At 41.5% G+C, this 27,136-nt stretch overlaps 2 protein-coding genes across 16 annotated transcripts in view; both read left to right on the top strand.

Annotated features, from left to right (window-relative positions):
* The first annotated feature begins 800 nt into the window (after nt 1-800).
* Nucleotides 801-18,519, top strand: ece1 (endothelin converting enzyme 1). Its single transcript, XM_039797115.1, has 18 exons — nt 801-917; nt 3,109-3,247; nt 6,118-6,330; nt 6,466-6,590; nt 6,721-6,867; nt 7,249-7,314; nt 7,651-7,839; nt 9,520-9,662; nt 9,850-9,964; nt 14,108-14,218; nt 14,315-14,413; nt 14,556-14,633; nt 14,740-14,843; nt 15,185-15,295; nt 16,321-16,388; nt 16,498-16,688; nt 17,679-17,774; nt 18,343-18,519. Exons 1-18 carry the CDS (start codon nt 801-803, stop codon nt 18,517-18,519), a joined length of 2,289 nt encoding a protein of 762 aa, XP_039653049.1.
* Nucleotides 18,520-19,954: 1,435 nt separating this feature from the next.
* eif4g3a (eukaryotic translation initiation factor 4 gamma, 3a) overlaps nt 19,955-27,136 on the top strand; it is a 55,975-nt gene continuing 48,793 nt past the window's right edge. For all 15 annotated transcript variants that reach the window (XM_039798830.1, XM_039798829.1, XM_039798831.1 and 12 more), the window contains exon 1: nt 19,955-20,551. In XM_039798830.1, the coding sequence (XP_039654764.1) occupies nt 20,388-20,551 (164 nt within the window). In that variant the 5' untranslated portion in view covers nt 19,955-20,387. The remainder of the gene's footprint in view (nt 20,552-27,136) is intronic.

Here is a 27,136-nt window from a genome sequence, read left to right as displayed (position 1 = left end):
ACTCTATAGTGCAGTGTTTGTATGTTGTGGTAGAGGCCCTGTGGGTGAGGGGTTAAACTGGAGACGAACTGCCTATCATGTAACGGTTGCCACGGGCAGCGACTACAAGCAGTGGGGGCGGGGGTGTGTGGGGTGGGGGATGTTTTTTCAAGGCTCCTCCCCCCCGAGTGTTTCATGCCCTATAGAAAAGACACTGGGTGTGAACTACAACTTTGAAGCTCCCTCCCCAAATCTAAGTGAAACCACATTGGGGAATGCACTTACACACACACAATCACAAACGCACACACACACACACTCACTTCCCTACACTTCGTCACAGTCATGCAAGTCGCTCAAGTCAGTGCTCCTTCCTGTTTTCCACTAGTTCCGTCTTCTATGCCGTGTTTGCATAGACTGGGCTGAGCAGGAAGTCCAGGAAAAAAAGTTTGCCCAGGAAGAGCCACAAAACTATAGTGGAAGAGAGGACCCACAAGGAGATCTCACTAGTGAGGAAGTTGTTAGTGTTCTGTGACGTTAGGGGGCGGGGGATCTGCCAGTCGCCATGGGAGCTGTGAGAGGTGTTGTTGGGATTGAAGGGAGCAGAAAAGCGAAAGAAGAGGACTGACACACTCTTTGAAAGTCAACTCGGTTGTTTGAGTGGAAGCGCTACAACCAGATATACCGCATACCTCCTGATGGATTTTTAGAGGGAAACCCTACCCTGAAACCTCAGACACTGCTGAAGAATAGACGTCACACACACAAATACTCTGTTCTCACACACACATCAGTGGGAGAGGAGAGGGGCAAGAAGGAACATGGAGGTACTGAGAGAGTCTTTTCTGCATTTGACTTTTCAGATGTCAACGTATAAGAGAGCCACGCTGGATGAGGAGGACCTGGTGGACGACGTCTACCCATCATCGCCCATGCAGGTAAACACGCAAACTCCCTGTTCTAAGAATGGGTTACTGTCAATACTGTATTATTTATACAGTACTGTACCAAGGAAAATGTATAGGCCTTTAAGGGTTTCACACCTTATGGAAAATAACACTGCTGTCATGTAAAAATCTTACCTTTTCAGAAAAATGGAAACTTAAAATAATGGCTTTGATTAGAAATGCAGATTTTTGTTGTTGTCGTAACATCAGATACTACAGTCCTTGATTTGATGTCTGTCCGTAACTTATGGGATGTGATCCGTCAAGTTAACGCTAATTTTTGTTATGTTTCAGACAGACCTGTATGTCATTTTGTCGACGGTGACACACAATTTAAAAACTTTTAACAAAGTCCAACGTGTGTACAGTAACTGTTGGAGTTAGTTCTTGTCTCACTGTGAGACCTTAATAATCTTAGTTAGTTAAGAATTAATTTACTCAGAAATTCCCCTAGAGATCAAGATCGCTTTTACAAAAGAGAGCTGAAAAGAAATTGCATCACACACACACACACACACACACACACACAAACACATTAATTAAATCCTTTAAATCTTAAATCCTTTGTAACAGTTATATTCATGAGTATATAGTGTGAAAAATTGGCTGATAAACCTGAGATTGCAGATAGTTTTTCAAAATGGATAAAGACCATTTTGGCCTTAATGTTAAATGCCCCCATGTTAAACAGCAGACTTCACATCTGCACACACGGACTGCTTCACACTATCCTGCTGTTGTGTAGTTTATCCTAGAGTAGGTATTTTATCACAATGTATATTTATGTGTATGTATTCGTATGCAGTACATTTTATTGCATGATCCTATGTTTGTTAAAGTCACTTAGCATATTATGTAAGTAACTAATGATTGGCAAATTGATTCACATGTTTTTCTATTACCATACCTGTAATTTATGGTTTTAAGAAGTAGCGCTGCGAAATGATTTGCTCGGGACACGTTTTAAAGGTTTAACCACTCTTTTATAGACAGTTTAAACCGTTTTTGAGGCAGCGGAGAGGCTTCTGTGCGTCATTCCTCACATGCTTTATTTGACCAAAAGTACCTGAAGAGCTCAAACTGAGTCTTTGGATTCATCAACATTTTGCCATGGTTTTCAGAGTAATAAAATGGAGGGTTTCGATAAACTACAGATGGAAAGCGCACAGGCTTGGCAGTGAGATTTTCATAGTTACACTCAGAAACCCAGTTTAGGTCCAAGCCAACCCAACATGCTGAGCTCCAGGGATTAAGAAGCCGCTGTGGCTTTGGCATTTGATTTGGTCTCATTAGGTTTGACTGTTGAAGCCTCATCTAGGCTAATAGCAGTAAATCGGATCCTTATACAGTATATGCACTTACAGGAGTAATTGACTTCCACAGGATGTATGTGAGTTCCAAGATCTAGCTTTTATTTACAGCAGGGATACTCAAAGACTGGCCAGAGTGTTAAATGTGCCCTGTGAAAGATTTGTGAGTGCCCCTTGGAATCATTCCTGTAGGAAATACACTCCCTAGGCAGCCTTATCTAAGGCAACATTTAGTAGAAATGCATGAGCAGGGTGTGCTGGGTTAAGATCTCCTGCACCAATCATTGATTTAAAAACAATTTTCAAAAAAAAAGTCACTGACCACAAAGCATTGACTTTCCTGTGACTTATTCATTCTTTCACGTTAATTTCCCAGGTAGCTTTGTGGCAGAATGTCTATAAACTGGTTACTGTTGAGTCATTTTGCTGACTCTTTTGATTGACTCATTGCTTGCAGGCGAACCACAGCGAGGCTTATGTGGCTCAACAGGATTATTGTGTTTCATCCCAATCTAGGGCAGAAGGAAAATATCCTTTTATGAGCGCTAGAAGTGAGGGAACAATAGAAGAATGCTTAACCTTTTCTGTCTAGGAGGGCTGTAAGCGCTGCGATAAAGAAGCCATTGTGCTTTAAAACCAAACCTGTCATCCAATCCGCGAGAGGATGTTTGACTATAGACAGTATTGTCCACACTGCATTAGTTCAACAAAGTTCAACAAACAAAACATTATAAGAGTCTGTTTGTGTGATTTAAAGCTGATTTGAAGGTAATTTATTGTCTCTTAACCATGCTAAACCTCTTCAAAATGGTTATATTTGACTAGTGGATTAAGTGAAGCACTTTTAAATGGTTTTTTTTGTGTGTGCGCAGGTGACTCTATTGCACGGCCGTGGGCCCACATGTTGGCCAGACAGGACACAGAGAGAGAGGAGGCTGCTGTTTTTGCTGTGCGTCGTGTCTGCGGGCCTGTTTATATCTCTCATCACGACTGGGGTCTTCTACAAACAGAGTGAGTTTGAAAGTTCTATTCAAACTCAATGCTATGGTGACATACGCTGAAAAGAAACACCTGTGCTCTCCGTGAAGTAGCCCGACCAGGGGAAGTTTTTCTGAGAGTGGTAGCAATCCGAGAAGCAGTGGCAGCAAAAACTGTCCTGTCCTGTTAGTAGTGTCCCGAGGAGTGTCCCAGCAGGACAGTCGGACACTGTCCTGTGACTCCATGACTGTCCCGGGAGAGTCAGACACTGCCCTGTGACTCTCAGACACTGTCCTGTCACAGGACAGTCATGGGAGTCACAGGACAGTGTCTGGGTGTCACAGGGCAGTGTCTGACTGTCCCAGGACACTCCTCAGGACACTACTAACAGGACAGGACAGTTTTTGCTGCCACTCCTGCTGAGCAATATTCTCATTTAACTCTCATCAAGTGATGAGATATCAAGATATCTTTTTCAAAATGTCAAACTATTCCTTCAATTTACCCACTTAGTCATTATATCAACATTACTGATGATTATTTATCAAAAATCTCATTGTGTAAATATTTTGTGAAAGCACCAATAGTCAACACCACAATATCGTTGCGGTATCGATATCGTGATATTTGATTTTCTCCATATCGCCCAGCCCTAATAATATGAAAGTAGCTCACCTGGTCGAGCGTGCGCCCATATACAGAGACTCTAGTCCTCGCCGCAGCGGCCGCGGGTTTCGGTTCCTTTGCTGCATGTCATTTCCCCTCTCCCTCCTCTTTCATGTCCAAACTGGCCTATTAAATAAAAGGCCTAAAAATGCCACACACAAAAAAGATGGTTGTGTGTCTGTAAAGCTACTGAATGCAAAAGAGGTATAAAAAAACAAACAAAAGTCAATTCATTCATTCATTCAAGAGGTGAACATGATTTTTTTTTGCATCTATCTATCCAGCTTAAAAACTACAGGGCTGTGCTATTTAATACAGTATAAGTGTTGTTTTTTATTTTTAAACCAAGGCCACACCTTCAGCTAAGCTGCCTAAAAACAACTTTAAATCTCTCCCTTGAGCTTGTTCATTATGGAAAAGGAATTGCGGATTTACCATCACATCCAGGCGGCCTCTCATCTGTGCTGGTTTCCTCAAATATACTATGGGAAACCCAGTGCCACTTCCTCCCATTCAGAGCCGTATGTCAGATCACACTTTGAAATAATAAAAGGAACAAGGATGAATTCTCCTCGGGGTACTAACCTCATCACTGCTCGTTACTTTGTCTCTGTTTCATACCTTATATGGACAGATGGTGAAAGTCTTTACAGTAAGTCGAGTATCAGAAGTAGGTTGTTCCCTGGAATTGTACCGGCACTTGCACTTCTCTGAACACTTTCTTTAGTTTTCTAAAGCTCCTCCTGTTAAACAGCTTTTGTGTGTGGACTTAAAATGATCCCCATTAGCTGTCACCAAAGTGGGACGAGCTAATCTTCCTGGGGTCCAAGAAAAAGGGAGAAAAAAAACACTTAACAATGATAATCTAAAAGCAGTAAAACATTGTAGACCTCATTATGAACATCATCAGAAATGATTCAGAATAAGTTATTACAGTATTACGTTCATTATTACACTCATACAGTAAATATGTCCATTCCCTACTCAGAATTTTAAATAGTGCATTCTCAGATGGTACTTGAAAGAGACTTTGCTATTCATTTTACGTATATTCAGCGGGCAATTATTCCAATGATTGAGGGCACAATAAATAACTGTTCTCTTTAAAGCATTTGATTTTGGGCCTGGGTAACATCATCTGGCCATCATCAGCTGATCTAGTCAAATGAGAATGAACCTGATCACACCTAACAATTTGGTTACATAAGAAAACGGGTTGAAGGAAAAAAAAGACAGTGTTTCTGAAAAATGTAGTTGTATTGAAAACCAGCCTGTTCTCTACCGTTAACCATGAGAGTCTACGGTGCATACTGATAGTGTTTGTTCTTATGGGACAATGTAATACTAACCTGGCAGCTCTGTTCTGGGCAGTTTGTAATTTCTTTAGTTGACCTTTAGATATAGATGACCATACAGGCACACAATAATCTTAAAAACGTGACACAGAATGGCTAAAAGCCTCTGTGCTTCCCCTTTTAAAACACACTAAAACAGTTAAATACCAGGGTTTTCCCTACCATTTATAAGGCTTAGGCGCAGCACCCTAGCCGTTCTGGGCACCACCTAAACCCAATGAATGTAAAATCAATGTGAGCATCTAAACTAACTAAATGACGTTTCTCAGATCTAATGATTGTAGTTTGTCCCCAGTGGACTTCTTTGGCAAGTTTTGTCTTTAAGCTTATTGCGTGTTGTTTATTTATTATCTGCTCTAGCTTTTCCAACATTTTAGACACAGATATGGTAATAATAATGCTCCAAAATGAAAAAGGACCCCTAAACACCTCCCCCCAACACGTGCACCTAAGTCCTCCACGAAGCGAAGGGACTGACTTTAGTTTTAAGACATCTTACATAAATTCAACCAGGATCCTGAACCTTCATTTGGCGATCTATCTAGTCCACTTAATGAATTAGACAATTGCATGATCAGCTGGCAATAGCTAACGTGTCACATTGCCTCCTACAAAGACAAGATCATCAAGCCTCATATTTTAGCTTTTATTTATAAAGGATTTTTACAAGAAGAGCTACTCCCTCCAGGTTGTTTAGCTTGGCCGGTTACTTCTTATAAAATAATAGTTTCCAGATGGTCTGAAAACTCGCATGCGTACATGTATTTGGATGTCCTGCCAAGAAATATTTTCAGATTACCCACAGTGGTGCTCAAATGCAGAGGGTTCAAAAATGAACTATCTATTGTTCTTGTGAAAAAAAAAAAATTCTTTCTCCCGCAGCTCACCCGGGCTTGTGCCTAACCGAGGCGTGCATCACTGTGGCCAGTGCGGTGGTGGGAGCCCTGGACCGATCCGTAGACCCCTGCCATGACTTCTACAACTTTGCCTGTGGGGGCTGGGTGAAGAACAACCCCCTCCCTGAGGGCAAGTCTCGCTGGGGACCTTTCAGCAACCTCTGGGAGCACAACATGCTTGTAATGAAGCATTTATTAGGTACAAGTCCTTGTTTGACTTCACAGTGTCCTCAGCTGTCTTCACCGCAGGCAAAGGTGTAATGTGTCTTTCTCAGCTCTGAAACCAGCTTGCTTTTCATTCACGTAACTAATCTTGTTTCTTTTAATGAGGCAGAAAACACAACGATGAAAGGTCTGAGTAAGGCTGAGGAAAAGGCCCAGCGATATTATCAGGCCTGCATGAATGAGGCCAAGATTGAGGAATTAGGAGCTAAGCCACTGCAGGAGCTAATCAACCAGGTATGTTTATTTCCTAAAGCGGTCAAACATCAAACACATTCATCATTTCAATCCTTCATTGTTATTAAAAAAAAAAATGTCCTCGCATCCAGCGGTCTGTGAATGTCTGCCTAAACGCTGCCTGTTTCAGATAGGAGGGTGGGCCCTGACCCAACCCTGGGACAAGGACAACTTCCAGGAGGTTTTGCGTATGGTGTCAGCCAACTATCGCACCTCGCCTTTCTTCACTGTGTTTGTCAGCACTGACTCCAAAAACTCAAACAGCAACATCATCCAGGTGAGAGGGTCCGGGGTTTGTTTTTTTTATACACAATGACGAGCATTTATTTAAAATCATATATTTACATCTCGGAAAGTGCTTATCACTGAAGCCTTTTGATCACATTTACAGTATAAGCAGCTCTTACGGTCTTTTCTCAGGGGACGGATTTTATCTCTGCTGATAATCTGAGGACAGGTCATTATCATTATCACACGGGTCTTGCTTTCGGATTGATAGTTTGACAGGAGAGTTCATTCCTTTGCGAAGACCGTAACAAATGGCACAGATATGATCTTTGGCCAGCTTCTACCTCTGCATGCTGGCGTGGCAGGAATGAAAACAAAGGTTGTTTGTGAGGGTTGAACTGGGGGTCATAGTATGTTTTCTTGACTCTAGGTGGATCAGTCCAGCCTGGGGCTTCCTTCACGGGATTACTACCTCAACAAAACGGCAAATGAAAAGGTACTGTGGACAAATCGTTGGTTTCACAGTGGTTAGTTGGACAGTAAAAGTGAAAGATATTGAAGCTGAAATCAGGTCATCAAATCAAGGCATTTTCTGTAATGAGAATTAAGTTATGAAAATACCTAAGGGCTTGTTCAGACTTTTGCAAAGAGAGTCAAGAAATATGAAAAAGATACATATTTTAACTTCAGCAGGAAAACAAACTGCATTGTAGCTTGTGTTTGCATAGTTTAGGATTACTTTCCTAGTTGAATTTTAACACAATTACACACATCCCCCTTTTCCCCCCACCCACACCTCCACCTCACTGTGCTGCCTGCTTGGTCTTTGCAGTATCTGACGGCATACCTCAACTTCCTGACGGAGTTAGGGGTTCTCCTGGGCGGCTCAGAGGAGACGTCTCGGACGCTGATGGAGGAGATCGTGGACTTTGAAACCACCCTGGCCAACATCACAGTCCCACAGGACGAGAGAAGAGACGAGGAGCTCATTTACCACAAGATGGAGGCCAAGGATCTGACAGTAAGGGTGCTTTCACGCCTATAGTTCGGTAGACTCGGTGCGATTAGGCGGTCACGTTGCTGGATTGTTGCATTTTCATTTTGGTTCAGTTAGCGTTCACACTGCACTTTGTCAAGCGCGACAAACATTGTAAACAAATGTCACTGACACTTGCTGGTCTCAGAATTAATTGAGCAACAAGCTTTTTTCTAATATCTTGGAAGAAAGGCGAACAATAGGAAGGAGAGGAAGTGCCCTGATGAGAGAGGGAGATGATGATGTGTTGTCACAGGTTATCATATTTAAAGGTCCCATGGCATAAAAATTTCACTTTATGAGGTTTTTTAACATTAATATGCGTTCCCCCAGCCTGCCTATGGTCCCCAATTGGCTTGAAATGGCGATAGGTGTAAACCGAGCCCTGGGTATCCTGCTCTGCCTTTGAGAAAATGAAAGCTCAGATGGGCCGATCTGGAATCTTGCTCCTTATGAGTCATAAGGAGCAAGATTACCTCCCCTTTCTCTGTTTTGCCCGCCCAGAGAATTTGGCCCACCCATGAGAGAGAGACATCATGGCTTGCAAACGAGCAAAGTGGCAGTTGGTCAAGGCCACACCCCCACCCTCCACCTTCTCTCCTCCTCAATAGCTACAGACACAGAAATAGCAAATCCTAAGGAAAGCTCATTGTTGGACTGGCTCTAGTGGCTGTAATTCTGCACCAAGGCTGAATTTCAGGAAAGAGACTTCAGATACAGTATTAGGGGACCACTAAGGTCTATATAAAAGCATCCAAAGAGCACCATGTCATGGGACCTTTAAGTCCATACATTGTGTGCAAATTTCAGTTAATTTAAATTGCAGGCTAGTACATTTTTGGTCAAGTCCGATAAAGTTTTTTTGGTTCACTTCCTATATTTGGGTCGGATCGCGTTTTCACCTAAGGTGAACCGAACTCTAGTGCACTTAGAAGTGAACTGAGATCCCTGTTTTCAAGCTGAGCAGAGATCGGTTGTTTGGTTTGCACAAGAGTTCCAATGAGTGCTTTCATACCACCCAAACAAAAAAAAAAACTATCCAATGAATCGCTCCAGGGTTGAGAGAGAGAGAGAGAGAGAGAGAGAGAGAGAGAGAGAGAGAGAGAGAGAGAGAGAGAGAGAGAGAGAGAGAGAGAGAGAGAGAGAGAGAGAGATTATTCATCCAGAGGGAAATTTTAGGCATCCAGTAGTTTAGACAACCATAACACAACAAACACACACTATCTCACATACATAAAAATCACTCACAGAAATTAAAAGAGTTACCAATTTGTGAAGTGATTACAAAGGTCTGGTATGGACTGACCATGTGATGCAATGACCATGATAATGTGCAATTGGGGTAGTGCAGAAGTGAACAGTGCAGGGATTGAACAGTGCAATAGCTTATTATTAAATATTAACTATGACTATGAAAAGACAAGAATATAAACATAATAGAATTGCTTGACAAACAAGAAAAGAAATAATATACTTTTGACCTGCCAAAATAAAACAACAAACACCTAAAATAATAATGTTCTACAAATCATGACTGCTCCTGCAAAGTACTTAACGCTATATAATGTGAAAATAGAAATGTAAATCTTCAGGATGTGGGACTGTAAAGGAACTGTACATGCTTGTGTCCAGACGTTGTCTCAGCTTGTCTATCTGTGTCTTCAGACTCTGGTTCCTGCGGTGGACTGGATGCCGTACCTCACAGAAGTGTTTGCTCCCGTGCCGCTCAATGAGTCTGAGCCGGTGGTTGTTTATGCCAAAGAATACCTCCAGCAAGTTTCTGACCTCATAACTAAAACAAATAAAAGGTTGGTTTTCTTTGTATGCCTTTAATAGTTTTTCCATGTATGCATCACACACAGGCTGTTACAAGCATGTATTAACACTGTTTACATAAGTTATACATGCATAAATCCTCCTACTGAAAAGTTAAGCACCCAGGCAGTATTAAAGAGGGCAACAAAACAATGAATTTGATATTTTTCCTTTTTTCAGCCTACTCAACAACTACATGATAATGAAGGTGGTGAGGAAGATTGTCTCCATTTTGGACCAACGGTTCCAGGATGCAGAGCAGCGCTTCCTTGAAGTCATGTACGGAACCAAGAAGGTGAGAGATGAAATTTAGGCCTTTTCACTGTCATGTTTTCCAGCATGACACAGATAGATTTGAAAACAGAGGTGGGATTACATAAGCAGATAAAAATTCTGGATAAAACTACTGTGGCAGATTCTCATCCAGAAAATGTATTTTTAGTGAGTTGGTAAACCGCATACACACATCTAAGTTGCCGTTTGGCTATTATCTTTCTGCTTTGTTGGCTTTTTATTTGGCCAGTATACACCGGCAGAGGAAGTGGCCCCAAAGCCCAACAGCTTGGTGTACAGAGCTTTTCACTTGACCTCTTGTTCTTGTGTGTGCCACTCGGCAGAGGGTTCCGTTATACTGAATGCAGTTAAATGGAAATTGGCACCAACCGAGGAGCAGAAGTTTCCCTTCACTACGACATGACTTTACAACAAATGTAAATTATCAGTCAGTGCTTTATGTTGGCATTAATGTAGCAGCCGGCTTTCTAAAACTTCATGTAAACGAGAAACCTGGTTTCTTTCCAACTGAAAGGAGGCTTTTTGTAAAATGCAGACACACTGGGATTTTTTTCTACAGATCATATCCTCTCTTTGTGCTTAAAAATGCTCCAACCCCCAAAAAAAAGAAAAAAAAGAAATTAAAATACAGTGATTTGGACATTGTTTCTGGACAGAGACGTTGCTGTTGAATTGAACACCACAAACAAAATTCCATTCAGCTTCGATGTTTTGGGTTGAAAGCAAAAATCTCATATGTCTTAAGGGTGCAACATGTAATATTGTATGTAATACTGGCAGCTAGCAGTTAAAATAGTTACTGCACTACCAATTCAAAATACTGGAGAGTCGTTTCCCCCGCCCCCTCCTGCCCAGACTCGAAGTTCACGGGGGTTGCCAGGCCGAGACCGCAGCATTCACAACAATGTTGCTAGATGCTTTTCTCACATAGCCAGACTTTATTTCACAGCATAGCAGAGTAGCTAACGTTAGATGCTAGTCTCACATAGCCAGACATTACTCCACAGCACAGCAGAGTAGCTAACGTTAGATGCTAGTCTCACATAGCCAGACATTACTCCACAGCACAGTGGAGTAGCTAACGTTATATGCTGGCTATATTGACAGTCATAAAAGCCCGTGCTCACTCGGAGCTCTGTAACCAACTGACAGACACACTTTTTCGGGTTAAAATTACAGTATGAACCGCTAAAAACACAACAACCTCACCGTCCTCTCCACACGCCAGTCAGGCACACTTCCTCGGCTTAGAATTACAATACGAAACGCTAAAAATACCACTAGCTACCTTGCCGACGGAACACACATCATTGGCTTAGAATTACGGCAACAATCGCTAAACACACCGCAAACTCACAGTCCTCTCTTCCCGATTTACAGCCCCCCTCTCTTGGCTTAAAATAACTCACCGTTGTCGGCTCCAGCCGCTGAACTACACGTTGTAAACAGCCATGGCCCGCTTGCCTGGTCCTCCCGGTAACGTTAGCAGTTAACAGGGTTAGCATGGCGGCGTTAGCCAGGACCAGTCGGGATCACTTTACTGGCTGTGTCTCAATTGTTTTTGCGAGTAACCAACTCGGGTACTCTAGCTATATAATTCAATGCGAGTACACAAATGTTGAAATGACATAAAATGCCCGTCCCTAGTGGCTGTGATAAATTAGCCTGAAGCTATGCTTACCTGTTCAGGAGAAAATAAGCCAATTCTGCGTCCTTTTGGGATCTAAGCTGTCTCCGTCTTTCAAATACATCTCCAATATTTACCAGGGGGTTGTTACGTCTCCGGTCACGCAACTGTTAGAAACATGCAGTTTTCTTTTTTTTAGGTCGGGTAGAATCTATCTCTGTTGATCCTGTTCGTTTGTGTGCTGCTTTCATGGCTGTACTACCGTTACAGCTGTAGCGTGCTGGGTTTACGTTTTTACAGGTATATCTGGCAACCCGGCCTGGCTGTCAAACTGGGCCGTTGATAACAACACACAGATCAAAACATAAACATAAATTCCGTCACGGAATGTAAATTTCAAAAAGAAAAAATACTGACATTAGCATTGTTGTCAGAAAAGATAGTATTTCAGTTTAACATGTTTCCTTAATATCTGATGAGGCATTTGTGTCATTTTTGGATTTATTACAGTACAAATATTACATATTGGACCTTTAAATCCACTGTTAATCAAACCAAAATAATCTGCATTGCCAGATGCCACTACACTACAGATACCTGGAAAAAAACTGAGACTTTAATTAGACTAGAACTGCAAAGTTTAATCATTTTGGTTATCAGCTATTAAATTAAAATCTGTTTGAGTAATGTTTTAAGAAATGAAAGTTTTTAGAAGTGAATATCTTTTGGTGTATTTAATCCTCTGTGACCGTAAACTGAGTCTCTTTGAGTTGTAATCAAAACAAGACATTTGAGGACGCCATCTTGGGCTTTGGGATTGACATTTTTGGACCATTTTATTGACCAAAACAACTAATCGATTAATCAAGAAAATAATCGACAAATTAATCGACAATGACAATAATTGTTAGGTGCAGCCCTAAATTAGGCACACAGTCAAAGCTATTCCGACTTTGACATGTATCCTGTCTAACTGATTAGGCAGCAAGCTGTACCATCTCAGTGAGTAACAGTTTGACTGTGAAGGCTCCCGGCCCTTATCTGAGGAAGATCCTGTTCCCTCGGCCTTGTTTTCAACTGGGCTCAGGTTGTAATAACAAACCCCAAAACTCTGTGTGTGTCTCTCTTTGTGGATCTGTTTCATGTGAGAGTGCAGCAGAGTCTCTTTTTCCATCTGCGCTTACGTGCACGCATTTACGACCACCGTTGCTTTCTCAGAACACTGCTCATTTCCTCATTCCAACCTTGATCCTCTATATCTATGTGTACATGCATGCCCATTTGTCCTTGTCCTTCCTTTCACTTGATTACAACTTTGTCATATAGGGACTGTTGTTGTTTTGTTTGTTTTTTTACATGCAATCCATGAATTAGCAGTTTGAGTGTGAGATTTTGATTTTAAAGTTAAGATGTAAAATCACTGCTATAAGATAGATGGAGACAAAGTGGTTGAAAATAATCATGTGAGGAGTCAGGGCAATGCCGACAAAGGGGTCGCAAGTGTGGTGACACTTTTCAAAACTCCACGCAGACAACGCTCGCTGCAATATAATATAATTCAAAAAATATAATTATAGTAAAATATAATGTGTCAAAGAACAGTAAAGCACTAAGTGAAACTGCACTTTTATAAATTCGGATGTGACTCTTTTCCCCGCTGAAATCACTCCCCTCCGTCATCGATTTCCATTTTGTTGGTGTTCTGCTGTTCGGCCTGCTTGCATTGCTTCAGTTTTGAGTGTGCTGTAAATGGCATGTTTGGTATCCTTGTTGTTACCACTTAGTCCTTTAGGGGGAACGCTGTGTCTCTCTGCCCACGGAGATAACGGCTCAGCTTTGTCACAAATTTCTCAAGAAGATGGCAACTATTTTCTCTCCTTTGTGTTAATTTTCTTGTTGGATGAATCTTCTACTCAATGCCTCCTCAGTGTTCTACGTCATTGGATTAAAGTCTATTTATTTAGGAAAGAAAGTAAAAAAAACAGTGGCAGTTATAGTTCATGTTTTATGAATTGTATCCAAAAAAGCCTAAAAACTACACGGATATAGTTTTCTTTTAATGTCTTAAAAATGTATTTCATAATGGCAAATTTAAAAATTGTCCTCCAGCAAGAAAACAAAACAATAGTGTAGGTCCCCATTTCACACATAGGGAGAAATCCATCAAAAATGTTAAATGTTCAGAGTTCCCAGCATGCACTGGGCGAGAAGCAGGAACTTTTCCAGGGCTTTGCAGGAGAAATCTTTGAGAGAAACTCTCTCACTTGGCTACTGTTGCACCATCGCTACAGTTCTCTCCACATACACATGTAGCCCACGGCGCAATGGTACAAGTCCAGCCACGTTCTCTGGCGTTTGGCATGTTCATTCTAGGAGTTGTAGGAAGTGACTGACTGAAGCAGACAGAAATGTAACACACTGAAAGAAAATCAAAATCCAAAGAGATTGATGCTATTTAACAGTGAGGATGCATTTTTTTTTCTTAACATGAATTGATGTGTTGATTTGATGTTACAGAGCTGCACTCCACGCTGGAAGCTGTGCGTCAGCGACACAGACAGCGCCCTGGGCTTTGCTCTAGGAGCCATGTTTGTCAAAGCCACCTTTGCCGAGGACAGCAAGGCCACTGTAAGCGTTTGAAAGTCCTTTCCTCCCAAATAGCGGCTCCTGCAGCGGTGAGACGATGTTCTTTCGTGAATTTCTTTTGTCTCTTCTGTGCTTCAGGCTGAGAATATGGTTGCAGAGATTAAATGGGCGTTTGAGGACAGCTTGAAGTATGTGAGCTGGATGGACTCAGAGACGAAAAAAGCAGCAAAAGAAAAGGTGGGAGAAAGATAACGTGTATTTTAATAACATATGAATGAGTTCTGTTTTGTGTGCAAAAGTGGCTAAGAAAAACAGCACTGCCACCTGGTGTGAAAATGTGTCTTATACAGTTTTTTTTTTTTTTTTTTACTTGTCACAGGCAGATGCGATATACAACATGGTTGGATATCCAGAGTTCATCATGAACGCCACAAAGCTGGACAAAGTGTTCAATGATGTAGGTAAATGTGGAACTGCATATATGTCCTAACCATCCCTTTTTATTTTTCACAGATGTCTCACTAAAACCCCTAACGATCACCTCTGATTCATCTCTCTTTTAGTTCGAGGTGGTGTCAGATCTTAACTTTCAAAATGTCATGCAGTACTACAACTTCTCAGCCAGAGTGACCGCGGACCAGCTGAGGAAAACCCCCAACAGAAACCAGTGAGTTGCTCGCTCCCAGTAAACCTCACCCCCCACCACCCGGCTTGCCAGAGAGAGAGCTACACACTCCGATGGGGACACATTCCCATTATGCTACTGAGTCAGCAGAATACTGCTGCCATCCACAAATGTTCCCATGCAACCAACTTCTCTCCGCTGAACTGATCCTTGTCTGTAATTAGGCTTGGGGGGGTGGGAGGGGGGACACATGCGGCTTCCCATGCCTTTCAAACTGATCTGCAGTCAGCCTGGCAAAGCATAGCCGCCGATTATCCTGAATTTGTTGTGTCCTTGATGTCGACCTCACATGCTGGTTCTGTGTTCCGTGTTTGTTTTTTCAGGTGGAGCATGACCCCTCCGACTGTGAATGCATATTACAACCCAACCAAGAATGAGATGGTTCTACCTGCAGGAATTCTTCAGGCTCCGTTTTACAGCCATTCCTGGCCTAAGTAGGTCTTCTGCGTTGCACTGCAGGCTTACTAAAATCAAGTTGGATGGATTTTATTTGAAAAGAAAACCAGTTAAACATTGATTTCAGTCCACCAAACCATATAAGTGGGGTTGGGTATGGTTTGGATTTTTACGATTCCGATGCCGAACCGGTACTTTTTAAAATAACTTAAAAATAACATCAAAGATGTCCTATGTTTACTAGCGATCACGTGCAGTGAATGGTTAATATGCTTTTACGTCCGTTTTGGTGAGCCCAGAGGGAAAATATTTCAGTCGACACATTAAGTGGAACCAAAATGAGGAACCGAAATTTGCGTTCTAATCCGGTCCAATTCCTACCGGTTCCATAGTGGAACCGGGTTTCAGTACCCAACCCTACATATCAGCAGCATGGAATAAAGATGGTATCAAAACACTACTGAAGTATACAACAGTACTGGTAGTAAAAACAAAATACAACCCACCAGCATTATCCAAAGGAAATGTCATTTAGCAGCTGTTTTTCTTTAACTACACATGCGAGTCCTGTTATGTGCTGCAGATGTAATCTAAAAATGTGTTTCACTTCATTCATTAATTGTATTTGAATATTCAGTTTGATTTGATTCATTTTGAATTGCTGAACAAATCTGAGATGTGGGCAGCTCAACAAGAAATAAATAGAATCGCAAAAAAACGCGTAACACCACAAATTGTCGCTTACACTTTGGTTTTTATACAGATTAAACTTATCTATTATGTTAAGAGGTGCTGGTTGATGGATTTTGTTACATTTGGGCAGAGCCAGGCTAGCGGTTTCCCCCCTTTTTCCAGTCTTTGTGCTAAGCTAAGCTAACCAGCCTCAGCTTCATATTGAACTGACCGATATGAGAGTGATATTGATCTTCTCATCTAACTCTTCACAAAAAACGGTTTTCTTATGGCCCATACACACAACTGTTGAAAAGCTGTTGTATTGTAATGAAGGTTTGCTACATAGATTTTTACAACAGGAATTTCTAAATTCTAAATTGTTTTTCAGAGCTCTTAACTTCGGTGGAATTGGAGTGGTCATGGGCCATGAACTGACTCATGCTTTTGATGACCAAGGTTGGTAAACAGTTTTCCATTTGGAACAGTTTACATTTTAAGAGGATGGAAGATATCATCCTTCTAATACTAAATGATTTAATTGATAGTTAACACTTTTTAATTAAAGGGAGGGAATACGACAAGGAGGGAAACCTGCGTCCCTGGTGGAAGAACTCGTCTGTGGAGGCCTTCAAGAAGCAGACGCAGTGCATGGTGGAGCAGTACGGAAATTACAGCATCAACCAGGAGCCTCTGAATGGAAAACACACTCTGGGAGAGAACATCGCTGACAACGGTGGACTCAAGGCCGCATACAAGGTCTGATGTCGGATAGGAAGCATGAGTAACCTTAAATGTTTCAAAACATGGAAGCAAAATGGCTTTCTGTTGTCACTACCCGATGTGAGTCGAGTGCAGATGTGAGTTGCGCATGCATCACTTTGCGACAAGTAGCCTACAAGAACCTGCTAACGAGAGACTTCTGTAATGTCAATACAATAAAAATGGACCTACATAACGCAGTTCGTTCACTGCTAGCTACAAGCTAGCAATCAAACACAACAAAGGCTGTCACTTGAATGGCGTTTTGAGCTAACGTTAGCAATCAAACAATCATAGATAGCTAAAACGTTTTTGAAATGATTTCCATCTTCTGTTATTGTTTGCAATGGGAAAAGTTTATTATTTTATGGATTTCACAAATTTCAGTATGACACATTAGGCCGTAAACCGTTTAAATCTGAGCATGCCCAACTGCCATCTGCACTCGACTCGCATCGGGTAGTGACACTGTCACTGATTGTAGACCCACAATTAGATGTTAGTGCAGGAGAGACGGTTTACACCACTGCTGTTATTATTTTCTCTACAGCAACATTGTCAGATTGCATGTTTACAAGGCCAGTAAACAGTCATGCAGATCTGACATTAATCCCCTGCATTAGTTTATTCTTTGTTGTGGGTCACATCCATTCATCTGTGTTGGAAAAAGCAGCTTGTCTCGTTTACAGTGAAGCCTGGAAATGCAACAGGTGGTTATGAGTGGCCTTGTCAGCCTCTGGTTACTTCTTCACATGCACACATTCTTTCCATGTAATGAAAGGTCAAAAGATATGAAGCAGAGGAGCAAATCATATGGAAGTAAAAGCAGCCTGCATTACGCGGTACATGTTCACCAGAGGGAAATAACACTGTGCAGAACCTAAAGTAGATCTTCTATTTCCCCTTGGTCTATATCATTATACGTGTTTACATGAGTGAGAAACAGTGACTGCATGTGTGTAACATGGCCATTTGTTGCTTTCGAAGGCCTATGCGAACTGGATCAAAACGAACGGCGAGGAGGCCACGCTGCCCGCCCTGGGAATGACGAACCATCAGCTGTTTTTTGTAGGATTTGCCCAGGTTGGTATCACTCGTATTACTCCTATTGTTTCTTCTGACTTGATCACACTGATACTACTGCTGTTTTCACTGCATTTCTTAAAGCTCCACTCCAGACATGTTTTAAGACGTACGAATGGACAATACTCTGGTTTGAATACTAATTTGTGTCTGATATGGTTTTATAGTCATCTACGCCCTTTCCCTCTTTGAACAATCTGTGAATATGCTAATATTGTTCATTTTCAAAGTTTAACTGCTGGGACACAATATATCTCCTGCTTCATTTTTTTTTTCTTCTTCTAAAGGGGGGGCTTTAAGTTTAATATCAGAATAAAACAAGCCCAAACATATATGAACACTAGACAGGATATTTAAAATGTAATAACCTCAAAAAACACTTAAAAGTGCTCTAATGACAAGAAATGAATTCAAATGAATATGAAAAATCGTGAGCGATGAAAACAATTCAGTCAAGAAATCTCTTTGTAAATCTTCATTGAAATCAGCAAAATAATTTCAAAGGACCATGCGGAAACATTTATTAATCCCTCATTTTGTTTCTCTTTATCTGTTATTATTCCTGCAGGTATGGTGCTCTGTCAGGACACCTGAAAGCTCACATGAGGGCGTCATCACAGATCCTCACAGTCCATCAAGATTTAGAGTCATCGGCACCATCTCCAACTCACGCGAATTCTCAAGCCACTTTGGCTGCAAAGCAGATGCTCCCATGAACCCTAAACATAAGTGTGAGCTTTGGTGATGCCTCAGTGCTGTTTATCAGCAAAGAGCGAAATGGACGTTTTGGAGAATATGTTGACAAAGTCTCCCCGGACGGGGAACGCTTGAACCACTGAAACACCTACCGCCTTGCCACTTAATGCTTATCAGGACCAAGTGTACCTGCTCCGTATGGAGGATCTCAGTCTTCAGTGCTTCTCCACAAGGACTGTTGGTTTACCAAACAGCTTTACCCACCTTCTGAAGTTAAATGTAGCTATGAATGCGCTTTTTGGACACTGGACACTGGACACCCACAAATGGTTACAGAAAATGGGGGAACCACTCTCAAATTTTTTACACTGCTTGTTTTTTCACATAAAGTGATAAATAAGCAAAGCGATATTTCTTTTTGCTGTAACTCTTCACTGTGCTTGGATCTGCTCCCATGTATTTTATTTATGGTCAAAAGGTTTTATATGACAGTGAACGAGGGACCTGAAAGATGTTTAACCGGATGGAAAATGAAAATCTGGTTCATATGGACAGTTTTAAAGCCGTTTATTAAGAATTTTAAGTGTAAATCTGTTTGAATAATACAGCAACCGTTTGTCTTTGAACCATTGCAATATTTCAGAAACATGTTCTGTACACTCTGGTTAAACTTACATTTTATAGAGATATTTACATGATATTTGTGTGCCATTGCTGCCGTTTCATTTCTGTAATGGAAGACCAATACAATAAATCCTCAATTATTTTTTCATCCAAAACTTGGCCATGTAGGCTAAGCTATGATGTGTCATATATACCTGTTTTTTATGAGCAAGAGTTTGTCACAAATTATTTTGTATAGTAAAACCAATCTTAAAACAGTTTGGCTCATGTCCACAATGTGTTCAGTTGCTTAAGCTCACACACACCTTTTGTAGTACAAAGATGTAAAGACTAGATTTATATAGTATCCACTGCCTCAGATTAAACCACCTAACCACTTTCAGTAAAATGAATGGGAAATCGTCTTGCTGACTTGCAGATGTGAAGCAGCCAGGTGAACGATAGATGGCGCTAATAACACAAAGAATCCATGTCATATTCCTGCTGCTGGTGCACAGTACCTATGCACAGTACAGTCCATGAAGGTGGGGAAACTGCTAAATACTTGATGTGAAGTATTTTGGCAATGCATACACACAATTCATTATAATCAATTGTGCAAACTGATGTAATTGAACACATTTTATTTTAATTATTTTGCTTCTTAATGTGTTAGCCATAATTGTCAACGATATGCTCTTACATCCTGGATTTTAATCTCATTAACTAAATTTAAGGACTTGAAAACCGCAACATTTTAAAAAGAAGACAAAAAAAAACAGTATTTCAGACACATGGACACGTGAGCCATGTACGGTATCTGTATCTGATTGTAGGTTAGTTGATTAGCCGAGCGAATCCGTAACTGGCCGAGAATTGCCGAATCATCTGTCCTGCCCGGACTGCTGGAAGCGGCCGCAACGCCATGTTGGCGAAGTCTCTCATCTCTGTGAGAAAAAAATGATAGGAAACATACGTGTCGAGAAGAAAAGGTAGATCGCCGAGGGAGGTTGAAGATCGTGGCGATTATTTATTTTTGAAAGAAACGGAACCGAGCCGGATCCGCAGAGGTTCCGGACGGGCAAGGGAGGCTAAACCTCCCACCGTCCCCATGAATAGCACCGCTGATCCGAACAGCGACTTTCCATGAAAAAAAGACGTTTGTGTTGCTATTCGAGCTTTGCTATCCCAGTTCGTTAAAGGGATTTTGGGCCTGCTTCAAGAATCTGCTACGCTTGCTCTATGTATGCAAGCTAGGCGTTGTTTGTATCAGTATTTATTAAGGTATTGTTTTTATTTGTTGATTTTTTTGCGATGAGTTTGCCACCGAAAGTGGTCCCCAAATCCGCCGCTGTCGCAGTTAGCGGACCTGGAAGTGGACCCTCTCCGTCGAGCCAACTGCGGGCTACCCTGACCTCCGTGTCTCTGCCGCCGGGAGCCCCAACAGCTCCTCAGCCCGGCGCTGTACCACCACCTCAGTATCCTTTCACTTGGGTAACATGGGCAATATTTTGTAATGGTATGCATTTCATTCCCCTTTATGACAGTAACACACACCGCTGTTTTATTATTGATATATAACACCGGTTTAAATGCGGGGATGATGGTTACGTTTGGAGGGAGCTTGGAGGAGGGGAGGGGACAATTAGCTAACCTAGCTAAGTATGCTAACGTTAGCTTGTCAAGCCGGTTGTCAAAGCTAACGGACATGTCAATTCGATTTTTAGGAGTTCGCGCTACACTACTGATTCTAGCTAATTACATTTGTTTTTGAAAATAGCGGTAGGTGTCATTTGCATTTAGAGAAATACAGTTAATGATAGATAATGTGACATTTTTTGGTGTAGCAAAGCTGCATCACCGGCAGTCTATCAGGCTTTCCACACACCGGTTACCGGCTTTGTTCAGTTAACGTTACCGTTGTTGGCTAGCAAGGTGCGTGTGCCTAGCTAGTTACTTTGCCAGCCAGCTAAATTAAGGGTAACGTTAGCCTCTAATGCTAGTAAGTGCACAAGTCCGTGAATGCAACGTCGCAGAGCAGTAAAGCTTCATCCATTTCAGGGTGTTGACCTGTGGCTTGATAATGGGGCTAATGTTAGCCTGTATGAAGCCCGGTTTATGGGAATTGCACCGCCTTTCCTTTTTCACACGACGCTCTTTTGAAGAGGTGCTACTGTGCACATTGACAGGCCTGTCAGTGCATGGGCCGGTGAGATCTCAGGATGACAGCATTTATAAATTTCGCAGTAAGAAAGTAGCTTGCCAGTTCTGGACTGTTAATGACATATGGTTTAATATTAACATACTGTTAAATCCTTATTAGCTGATAAACATGTTCTCCCAGAAATTTGTCTCCAAATATTAAAATGCAGTGTATAGTTCTGTCGACCTTTTAATGTTGTGGGTTTGCACTTTCTTTGCCCCAAAATACACCTTTACCTTTAGAATTTACACAGTGTTACACCAATATTACTCTACCCTACTTTTGGTGTAGTGAAGTCACCGTGGTTATGTCACCTCCTGTTTTATTTACAGCATGTTTGCTGTAGTGCCAGATTGAGGATTAGGTTGACATCTCCTGCCTGCCAGTGGCAGAAAGATGTGTCTTTTGTGATCTGACAGCTTCTGTTGTGGTTTTAGCTTTAGGGTGTGATGTCTCAACCTGATGTCCTGCCACCCACGATCACAGCCGCCCTGTGTTTCTGTCGGGGCAGTAAGTAGCTGGTTATTGCAGGTGGCAGTATGAAACCCTGTCTTGCTTACAGTATGTTGTGATGTTTTTGAGTTGTTTGTGAGTTTGAGCAACGCAAACACAACACCGAAGATAATGGTCTCTTGATTTGTTGTGCCATGTCATCTTTTGACTCTCCAGGCGTTTGAAACTTGCTTAACCTACTTTTTGCTGTATGATGTCAAGCTGCGTACACAACTGCACTCTCCCCATTTACTCAAGTTATGTCATGTTTAAGGGATCGTGGGTATGGATACATAATACTAATTACTAGAATAATGGTAAATATTTACCCTTTTTAGAGTAGGCGCTATCTTGGGCATAATTGTCTTTATTTGGCTTTTTGTTCACTCTTGCTTAGCTTTAACATTGACCAAGTGTCTTATTTTGTTCGACATTGTGGAATCTCTGACCCCTCTTGATGAAGTTGTGGCTATTGATCCACTGATGTAGGATAATCTGTGACCCTGTGAAATGTACAGGGACAAACCATCAGGCAGCCATATAGCACAATAGTTTGTTACTTCAGTTCTTGTTGCTATAGTTTTTATTTTTTATTTTAACTGAATGTGTTTAGGAGTTGGAGATATTATCATAAATTCAATCCAAAATATCCAATCTTCTATATGATATTATGTCCCCATGTGTAGCCATATGGAGGCAAAATACACTTGACAATACACTGATGCCATGCCAGTTTATCAGGTTCTCCTAGCTAATGTGTATTTAATTCAATCCAATGTAACAGCCATGCAATAAATCCTACTTTTCTGAATTTAATTATATTAGTTTTGTTGTTGAAGATGTATTGTTTCAACTATCTGGTTACATTGCAGTTTTTGGTGCTTTTGAATTAATTTGGATTATATTTAATGTTCAATTGTTGAAAGTCTTTCACTATAAAAGTATGATTTTTTTTTTTTCTTCTTCTTGCATTACGTAACCACCTGTGCAGTACGTGGGAGTTAACAGAAAAAGAAAAGTTGCAGACATTAAATGAGTGAATTTGCAGGAAAATGAAACTAGTCTGATTTGTCCTGGGACCTCTGTGTAATTTCCAAGGTCCCCATGATGGTCCCTGGAGCCCGTTTTTGACAACACTGGACTAGACTGCTCTGCATTTGATTTTCATGTCCATATGAAAACAGACCCTCTTGAGTGTTGCCACTTGTCTGACCTCTCACTCTCTCTAGACCTCTGAGGTCAAGAGTGTGGGAGCATGTTATGCTCCATCTGGCCTGGGCTCCTGATGTATGGGAATTCCCACTTGGAGGATGTTGATGTGTGTTTGTGGAGTCCTGAGATGCACAGGAGTCCAGAGAAGCAGGGTGGTGGTGAAGCGGTATGTGTGCAGTAGGGCTGGGCGATATGGAGAAAATCAAATATCATGATATTTTTGACCAAATACCTCAATATCGATACCGCAACGATATTGTAGTGTTGACTATTGGTGCTTTCACAAAATATTTACACAATGAGATTGTTAATGAATAATCATCAGTAATGTTGATATAATGACTAAGTGGATAAAGGCAAATAATAGAACAGTTACAACAGTCTGGTAAGTTCAGAAAATGACATCACTTTATTGTAACGCAGCCTTTAAAACCAGGAAAAGACAACATCTATGCCATATTACGATATTACAATATCTAGTCTCATATCACGATATCGATATAATATCGATATATTGCCCAGCTCTAGTGTGCAGTGCTGGGGGTGCAGTTTGTTTCTGTTCCTGGTTGCCAGAGAAACACCCAGCGCATGCGTCTGCTGCTGCACTTGTCAGACAATGGCTGTGCTGCTTAGCATTCAGAGCGAGAGGCCAAGGTGGCGCTTCCCACCATCTGCCAACAAAGGCCCAGGTCACCCAGCCTGCCTCAGCCATCCCTCATTTCCTTCCATTCCCCCCACCCCCCCAGCTCACCTCACCCCACTGCTGGCCCAGCTGAGAAAACTGTGGCCCTCTCCCCATTTTCCCCCTGCTTGTCTCACTGGGCACCCCATTCAATCCCTCAGCTTTTATTGTACAGCACTTTCATCTCTCTTTGAAGAGCATCGCTTCTTTTTCTCTCTCACAACTTTGCTTTTTTTTTTTTACAATTCTTTGTCCTCATGGTTTGTGTTTCTGTTTCGACAACACGGATGACAGCATTTGCCAATAAAGTGCAGTGAGGTTTGATGTAACCTGCGAGCCAGGCATGCAGTCAAACAGCCAGTGTTAGTTCTGAGATACCACTATGTAATGTATGTACCCAGATGGTAGGCCACACAGCACTGTAGTCCTTTTTTTTTTTTTTTTTTTTTAGGACAGGTGTGTGCAGCCTGCATGAGAAGATATTCTAATGAGCATACTCACTGTGGGATGTTATAAATAAACTGCTGAGTTGTTATGAGCCAGCATGCAGGACTGTTCTTTCCAGAGAGGGAGTGGCCTGTTGAGGAAGACATTCTGCACACTCAGAGCTGTGTGAAGTGATTTACACATTATTGTGGTTATTTATTTACTCAAATCATAAATCAATGCCTGCATTTACTTGTGAAAAATGCTTTTCAAATGCAACCAGTAATTGCAGAAAAATACTAACATTTTCTGATTATACTTATATTGCTTTCAACTGTTCTTACAATACTCAGTATTTACAGTGAACTCTGTGTTTGGAGACTTATCCCACCCACACCATGGTGCTGTATGTCAATGGTGGTGTTGAGAATGTTCACATCAACTTGTCAGCAAGTAGTGCTGCAACATAGGCCAATACAGTGCAAATATTTGTAGCGGAGCAAGAATTTAAGCTTTGCCTTATAAATGTACAAATGCAATATTGCATGTCCTGTTATACTCTGCAGCTAAACAATTGCGTAATTGTGTGCAGTTAACAAGGGTTTGTAAGTGCAGTAATGTAAACCGCAAGCAATGCTAGTAAAGCTTAGTTTGTTCCTTTTTGTTCTAGTTTTTGGTGGGTATTTATTTCAGTCCTCTGTTCTCACGTTTCATAAGTATTTTTATGCAAAACAGAATCTGAAAAAAAATAAACATTTCATGGTTAAACTCACCTTTTGGTAACTGTTTGTTAGCAGTGTTCTATTACCTAAATCATCTTGGCAAGTGTTTTTTAGTCAGCTCGGTCAGTTTTCATCGTTCAGGCTCGCTGGCTTAGTCCAGTGCTGCTGGCGTTTAAACATAAACCAGTAACCAGGCAATATGTATTTTTGGCTGCTTCGGCTGCAAATTCTTCATTTGGCCATTGCGATTTGGCACAAACTTCATATTTTCTTAAGTAGTTTCACAGATGATAGCTGTCACTAGCCTCCACTATGGTTAGTGACTAAATAACAGGAAGTATTTTCACATTTTTAACCAGGCCCCCAGGAAGTACGCCATACTTTGAAGCCAATTTGACATAGTGACCAAACAGTGGAATTACAACTTCTGTGTCCATCACAGGATGCCATGGGCATTTTTTTTTCCCCTGTAGATTTACATGGCGATAGAGACATCTGTAAATCAGTGGATACGTTTTTGTCACAACCCCCCAAATTACTTGTTTAATTTAGAATTTGATAAATTTGGTAACATTTGGAAAGTCTTGAAGAGCTGCACGATTAAATCAGAATTAGCCGGCTCGGCTCGGCGGAGGTCTCTAGCGCGCCTGCTCTATGGGCCCAATAATGTGGAAGCAGCTCCGATCACCCGGGTATTTTTATATGCAGCAGCTGAACATTTGTGTCTTTATGCGCCACTGAGCACCTCTCATAGGAATGAACGGGGCTTATTATACATGCATGTTTTTAACACACCTTGGCAGTGTTTCACAAATACACAACAGACGGTGCTGCGTCATGGTGGCTAATGGAGTTTTACCCTCCAACAAATATACAGTGTAGACCTACTGTCGAAAATGTTTATGGCTCTTAAAGAGTACAAGTGCAGTGCCCATCCAGGGATTTACATTTTTACATTGTGAATCCTACCATTGGCTAATACTAGTTGCCTTTGTTGGTTGGTTGGCTTGGGTCGGTTAGGTTTAGGTATGGGGAGTGAGATTGGTCAAGGTTAGGGTAAGAATATCAGGGTAAGCCAATCAGGGGCAGAGTAGGGCGGGTCCATAAACTGTATAAAACACCCATATTTTTCTGAAGAGCCAAAACAAAGCTCAAAGTGGTCGGCTCCCGGTGGCTCCGTGTAGGGAAAATGTTCCGATGTTGGTCCCTGGAAGTGCTGCTTGCAGCGTTCTTGAGAAAACCTCATCTTATCGACTTCACACTTAACCCTGCACTCCCCTTACTCACTAAAGATAACGATTAAAATAGAATGCATTATTATTCCTTATGGTATCCAGCATGATATTACAGTTGAAAGCTCTACATTGAACAGACGTAAATTTAAGTAGGCATACTTTGTACTGATAATGCCTCTCTTTCACTCTAACTTTAAGTAAACATTTGAATACAGGACTTTTACTAGGTATAGTTTCACTATTAATAATTAAGTTTTACAACATTTCCAGTTAGAGAAGAGTGGAAAGATAAGCAAGACGCCAAATCACTAAATCAGCCCCTGAAAAACACAGCCAAGACGCAGCTACTAGTGGTCAGAAACACTGGTAAAATACACACTGGTTCATGGGGGGGGAAATACAGCCAAGCAGCTACTCGCAGTCAGAAACACACTCGGTGATATACACTCAGCAAGGTATTAATTTCCAAGCAGGCGTATTAGTCCTTGCTTAGATATAACCAAAGTAACTCTAAATTATGATTTAATTAGCGGTGGTATTTTGCAGGCGGTTGCAGTGGCAGAGTGACTATGTTCCTGTACGATATCTGTTCGGTTGTAAAAATAGTAATATCCAGCATGCTTCCATCAGAAACGCACACAGTGAAATGCCGGAGGTATTCATTTTCAGATAGGCATATTAATCACTGGTGGCCCACTGCGTATTCTCACTCACAGAGATTCCTTACTTTATAGTTACATGACAGTTGAATCCACCAACCTACCTCCTATCGTTCATACTGTAGTGAAACAGCAGGGGTGTGTGTGGGAAGGGGGTGTGTATGGGGGTGGGGGGCAGTGGGCAGGGAGAAGGAGGATTTGTGTCTGCACCATCTGTGCCTCCACTCTGAACCCGTTGCACTTTGAGTTTCCCAGGTAGCCCGTGTCATTCAAAGGAAGCATGTTATTTTTTTTAAATGTGCCATATTTGTGTGACATGACACTTTTTTTTTTTTTTTTTGGCTGCATTCAGCCAAAGAAATTCAGGGGTGAGGGATGCTGATTCATTCAGGGGTGAGGTTGTTGAAAACACAGCTGTGATTTATTCATTTA

Source organism: Perca fluviatilis, chromosome 4 (genome assembly GCF_010015445.1).
Source record: "Perca fluviatilis chromosome 4, GENO_Pfluv_1.0, whole genome shotgun sequence".
Taxonomy (NCBI): domain Eukaryota; kingdom Metazoa; phylum Chordata; class Actinopteri; order Perciformes; family Percidae; genus Perca; species Perca fluviatilis.
The sequence above is the reverse complement of the archived record's forward strand: the minus strand, read 5'-3'. Positions and strand labels throughout refer to the sequence as shown.

Bases quoted from the DNA above. Each gene is read 5' to 3' on its own strand.
- ece1 (XM_039797115.1), top strand. From the start codon at position 801: ATGGAGGTACTGAGAGAGTCTTTTCTGCATTTGACTTTTCAGATGTCA. The intron at 14,844-15,184 runs GTGAGTTGCTCG...TTGTTTTTTCAG, and splicing joins AAAACCCCCAACAGAAACCA to GTGGAGCATGACCCCTCCGA. The intron at 16,389-16,497 runs GTTGGTAAACAG...TTTTAATTAAAG, and splicing joins TCATGCTTTTGATGACCAAG to GGAGGGAATACGACAAGGAG.